Source organism: Myotis lucifugus, unplaced genomic scaffold (assembly GCF_000147115.1).
Source record: "Myotis lucifugus unplaced genomic scaffold, Myoluc2.0 scaffold_0, whole genome shotgun sequence".
NCBI lineage: Eukaryota > Metazoa > Chordata > Mammalia > Chiroptera > Vespertilionidae > Myotis > Myotis lucifugus.
The window spans coordinates 20,896,887-20,902,886 of NW_005871048.1; the positions used below are offsets into that span (position 1 = coordinate 20,896,887).

The 6,000-nt window shown below is 38.2% G+C and overlaps 1 protein-coding gene across 1 annotated transcript in view; it reads left to right on the forward strand.

The window, feature by feature from the left end:
- LOC102438452 (solute carrier organic anion transporter family member 6A1) overlaps nucleotides 1–4,537 on the forward strand; it is a 106,672-nt gene extending 102,135 nt beyond the window's left edge. The window contains exon 14 of the mRNA XM_023756524.1: nucleotides 4,430–4,537. Coding sequence (XP_023612292.1) covers nucleotides 4,430–4,537 — 108 coding nt within the window. The remainder of the gene's footprint in view (nucleotides 1–4,429) is intronic.
- Nucleotides 4,538–6,000: the final 1,463 nt, after the last annotated feature.

Consider the following 6,000-nt stretch of genomic DNA (forward strand, 5'->3'; position numbering starts at 1 on the left):
GCCTGCTGGCTTCCTCAACCTCACACTAGAATTCTCTCAACTCCCAGTAAATTATGGAAAGATTACTGTGAAAGAATATACAAAAGTTACTCACTCACCACTCTCATTTCGTTATTGGCCTAGTTCCTGTTTTTTATTGCATTGAGCTTTTGGGTGCATTTGACATTAATCTTCCGAGAAGCAGGCTGCAGGAACAAATGATATCTTCATGTCCCTTATGGTTCTATAAATCTAAATTTTAATAATGTTCACCATTTACTTTCTTTTGTTAAAAAACAGATAGGAATTAAATTATGGGTTGGTGGGACTATCAAGAGTTGTAGTTTGTTTATTCAATAAAGATTGCATTTTGTCATGATTATAAAATTGTGATTACATATATCCTATAGAAGCATGGCATATTATTGACTATTTCTAAGCATCAAAATCGGATCTTGAGTGGAAAAGCAATACGTTTTAAAATTATATCCTAATTACTAATTTACAATAGAATAATTTCTTCTAGTTTAAAGCATTTCTTAATATACATAAGTCCAACAATGCTCCCTTCACTGTATCTAATGCTGTGATGTTTGTATCATAAGTATGCTTTTATAGAGTTCATAATGTTTTGAATAAATTATAATTATCAGTGAAAAGCTTAACTTCATACAGTATAGTATTTTACACTAATACTAATTTATTTTTCATAACCTATTAGGTTAGTTTTCTTATGGGATTACTGTATTAAATGTTTATTTGTTTTCTTTTTTAAAAATTATGATCAGCCTTGTTTATGTATGTATTTAATGATTTATGGTTAGTGTGACTAAAAAAGTATAGCTGCAATTTTTTAAAAAAAATATTTTATTGATTTTTTACAGAGAGGAAGGGAGAAGGATAGAGAGTTAGAAACATCGATGAAAGAGAAACATCGATCAGCTGCCTCCTGCACACTCCCCACTGGGGATGTGCCTGCAACCAAGGTACATGCCCTTGACCAGAATCGACCCTTGAGTCCGCAGGCCGATGCTCTATCCACTGAGCAAAACCCGTTAGGGCTACAATTTTTTAATATAAATGTCTTTCTATACAACTACAATTCAAAACATTATTTTAAATAGCATAGCTCAGTATTACACTTTTTTCTTAGATATAATTTGTTATTTCTAATTACACATTTTGTGGGAGCATTTAAAATGGCAAAGAAAAGTGAAGAATACAAGATCACTTAAATTGTTGCATTGCTTTTATTTAGTAATATGAGATCAAGTGGCATTTATAAATTTTTAATACTGGGATTTTTTTTCACAAGATATATTTTTAATCATTTATTTACTCATCCATCTAACCACCCATCCATCTATCTATTAAAGCAATAGTTATTGCGTACCTACTACAACTATGAGTTCCATTTATGGGGATACAGCAATGAGCAAGTTTGACAATTGTTGGGGTCCAACCCCAGCAGGTCCAGGGGTTCCCAAAGGTGTGGACGGAGTTGGCGAAGAAGGAAGGACACAGCATTCAGTTGATCAGCAGCCTAGCCAGGTTCTCTAGCCAGGATCTCCAGCCAGGTTCTGTGTCTTATTGTCTTATTACATCTGTATTTATACCAGTTGATTTTAATCCTATCAATTTCTATTCCAAAGGTTAGGGCATTTCTTATCTCCATTCCAGGAAGTAAAGATTATGTAGCTTAAGCGTGATTGTTTGTAGTTAAAGTGATTAACTACCCACCTGGCACTTAGTGAAGGGGTTTTATTCCCTCCCTAACTTCAGGGAAAAATCCCTACCTGGGGAAACAACCTTTCTCGGAGAGGTGACCTTGGTTGTTTTAACATAGCGCCAAGAAAGGGAGCACACATATTAAGAACAGTATGCTATATACGCCAGGTCCCTTGAAACATATGCTGTGCAGATGTTTCTTCCCTGCAGCGACTGTGTCAAGCAGCAAGGATGGACCGGCTCCCGGCAGACAATCTCTGCTCTCAAGTAGTTTACATTTCTTGGAGACAGATCAACAGCAGATAAATAAGAAAATAACGTCTCATAAAAAGTGGAAGATGCACATACAGTGATATCATAGAAGGTGCTTAGGTGGGTGGCCCAGGAAAGGCCTCTGAAAAGGAAGCATGTAAACTGAGATAGGAGCACCAGGAAGTAGCCACTATGACAAGAGGAGGGAAGAGCATTCAATACTGGCATTTTTAATTTACTTCAACAGTATCTGCCCTTGTCCATCTTTGCATTCAGGATCTCTCCAAGATCCCTCTAATTTTAATATTCTATAAGTCTCAGTGTTATACCTGTAATGGAGTCGCATCCAGTCTGCAACATAAGGGAACTAATACAATATTAAAAGTACACAGAAAGGAAAATGATAAAATACTTGACATAGGCATATACTTCATCCTATTGGTGTATATCTACATGGAAGGCCAAATTATAATCATAAGATTGCTTTTAAGCATGGAATCAGAGCAAGAAGAGTTAGTGAGATAATCCTGACAGCTTCTGTCATTAAGCCACTCTCCTTGGTTTATCCAGTGCCTGATTAGGAAGATCTACCTATTATATATTCTAGAGAATATCCATAGGCAGGGGCTTCTGCTCCTTTGTAGATTGTTGGAGCTTTACTATAAAATTTGGGTACTATTCTTTTTTCCATTCTCCACCTTCAAAAATATAACAAATAAAGCCCACAAAATTAATAGTTTATTAATTATCTTCTGAAATTTAACATGGTATATTTTGACTATGCTTACTAGACTTACCCTAAGATGACCAAAGAATTAAAAAAATAATGGGATCACTGTATTACTGTAAAAGATAATTTTCCATAGAATTAGCACAAACAAAACCTATCAAGTTTTTTTGTTTGTTTTGTTTTGCTGTCTGTCTTTGTTGCAAACCTGAACCACCTTCCTTCTATCATTGCAGCATAAATGTAGGGGAACAGGAAAGTGGTGTTGATAACACTTTCAGTAAGAGCAATTTGTATTTCAAGTGAAGCAACAGTACTTATGCTAGTCTTTCAACAAAATTCTAGAACACTACAAGAGATTTCTCCTTAGACAGTATAGATTTAAGTGCATGATGAGGGCCCTACTTTAACTTTGATAGTATGGTTTGAACTTATTTATTTTTTAAATTGAATTTACTGGGGTGATACTGGTTAAAAAATGATATAGCTTTCAGGTGAACAATTTTACAATACATCATCTTTTCACTGTATTGTGTTCACCACCCCAAGTCAACCTCTGATCATCACCATTTATCCTCCCTATATCCTCCTCCATCTCGCCAGACCCCTAAAGCAGGGGTCCTCAAACTACGGCCCGCGGGCCACATGCAAATACAAATGTTGTATTTGTTCCCGTTTTGTTTTTTTACTTCAAAATAAAGATATGTGCAGTGTGCATAGGAATTTGTTCATAGTTTTTTTTTAAACTATAGTCCGGCCCTCCAACGGTCTGAGGGACAGTGAACTGGCCCCCTATTTAAAAAGTCTGAGGACCCCTGCCCTAAGGTATGACTGTATTTAATTACCTCTGATGAAAGCAATATTTGTTTATTGGTTAAATGCTGGGGTCCAGCCCCAGCAGGTCCAGGAGTTCCCAAAGGTGTGGACGGAGTTGGCTAAGAAGGAATGACATGGAGGCAGCGTTCAGTTGATCAGCATGGTTGGGTTCTCTCTTTATTGTTCTATAACATCTATATTTATACTATTTGATCCCATAAGCATGCCTCTATAATTACATCATGGTATGTTTTGGGAAACCTTCTACAGTTCCTAGTTTCATTTCCATAATCCTGTCTCTATCTAGTTCTGTTGATTTTAATCTTGTCTAGGTTAATCTCTGTGTTCCATTATAAGGGCTATTCCAAGGTCACTATTCTATTGCTCTACTGATAAGCTACAAGGAAGTGACTGAAGGAGTTTATCCTACCCAGTAAAGGTTATGTCTTCCCAGCCTCGCTGCTTGCCTTCCCTGGGACTGCTCTGTGTCAGTGGGTCTCCAGGGGTATAGGCTTTGTTGCTTTCCCTGGTGGGCAGACCCCTGGGGATGCAGGCCCAACAACTCCCAAATTTATTGCTAACAGTCATAAGTCCAACTTCTTCATAAGTAGTACATGGTATTTCTGTAACACTAGGGGGTTAACTCCAGGGAAAAATCCCTACCTAGGGAAACAACTTTTCTCAGGGGGGTGGTCCTGGTTAAAACACATAGTGCTTAAGAGGGGGAGCAAACATATGTCATATATGCCAGGTCCCTTGAAACATAAGCTGTGCAGATGTTTCTTCCCTGCAGCGACTGCGTCAAGCAGCAAGGGTGGATTGGCTTCCAGCAGTTAAATTGTTGCATATTTCACAGATAAAATGGTGATCATATCTAAACCTTTAGATAACACTTTAAGTCCGTATCTGTCTACTTTTTTTTGATAGACGGCCGAGGAGGATTACTTACTAAACCTAATTATTTGGATATCTGAAAACTCTGGGCATTCAGAGCAGAATTCGTCTTCAAACCTCAGCAACATCTGGTGTATCTGAGTCTTAATCTCTTAGAATTTCTAGACAGTAATTCTAACCAACAGAGTTAGGCTGTAGCAATTAAAAAAGAAAAATGCAAAGACCAGGGAAGATATCGGCTGAGAGAACTGACTTCATAGCCTTAAAAAGTGGCAGGCCAGTTATTAGCTATATGACTTTGGGAGAGTTAATAATCTGCTCTTTACTATGTAAAACATAGGTAATAACAGCTACTGCTTGTATCAAGATTAATAATTGGATATTCTGAATACATTTAAAATGTTATTTTAAAACCAATGTCACCCCAATAAATTTAACTTATTTTAAAAATGTAAAAAAAAAAAAGTTGTTTCTTATTTCTACTCTTTTCCTATATTTTCGGTCAGTCTCTCTAGACCTTTTTTGACTGCGAGGGAAGAAACACAGGATATACGTCTGTTCAAAGTATGATATATTTTTAAAATTTCAATCCCTCGATTCAGTAAATAAAGCATATATAACTGAAGCTAAATTTTCACAAAATAGCACTTATGCAATTCTTTCTTCTGAATTCTGGTTTATTTTATTGAGAAGTAATAGTGTTTGAAAAACATTCCTCAAGTCTAAGCCATCTTAACTGAGCCTAGTGCCTATAGTTAGAAGAAATAAAAACATCTTATTTTAGGAGGAGAGGGAGCCTTTTTATCACCATCTTCTCTTCTCTAGGTTAAAGGCTACACTGGATATGACCATCATTTGCTACCAAATCATGGCGATTTGAGATGTATTAGCACTGATTCTAGAAGTAGCTTCTTGGGTAGGCAATCAGCCATGTGTGAAGTGAAGCTAGCAAGACTTGAAAAGTCTCTCTAGAACTTGATAGCGTGATGAATTAATATGTAGTGAAGTACTCTAATGTCTAATAAAATGGGGACCTTATATGTAAATAACAGTAGTGTATTGAAAAAATATAATATAGCAGTATAGTATCCAGTAACATCTGAGACCTGTTTTGAGATTTCATAATCAGTAATTAGATCTGAGGAAGTGGGTTCCTTAACACTGTCCAGTCTTATGAAGCATAACAACTTTGTAAGGTAGCCCTGTACCTTCCTATCTATGTGTTTTAGGAACAGACAGCACAGCATGACCCGTCTGGCCAAAGCACCAGATATGCAGCCCAGTACAGTAACCGTGGCCGCCAGATTCTTCGAGTCCAGACCCAGCCTGGTGGGGTAAGCGGCTAAGGAAGAAAGCCACAGACTATTTTCTTGAATGATCTCCTGATGCAACAGTGTTTACACTTCCCGGCCAGCACCCAGGGGGAGCTTTACGGTCACCAGACTCCTACGACCTCTACTGGGTTCCTAGCCCCCGGGCTCCGGGAGGAGAGGGGCGGACGGACGGGCGGGCACACACCCTTCCCCTCCCGCCCCGCCCCGCCCCGCCCCGCCCCGCGCCTCCTCACCTGTGGGCGGCAGCCTCTCGCTCGCCCGCGCCGAACC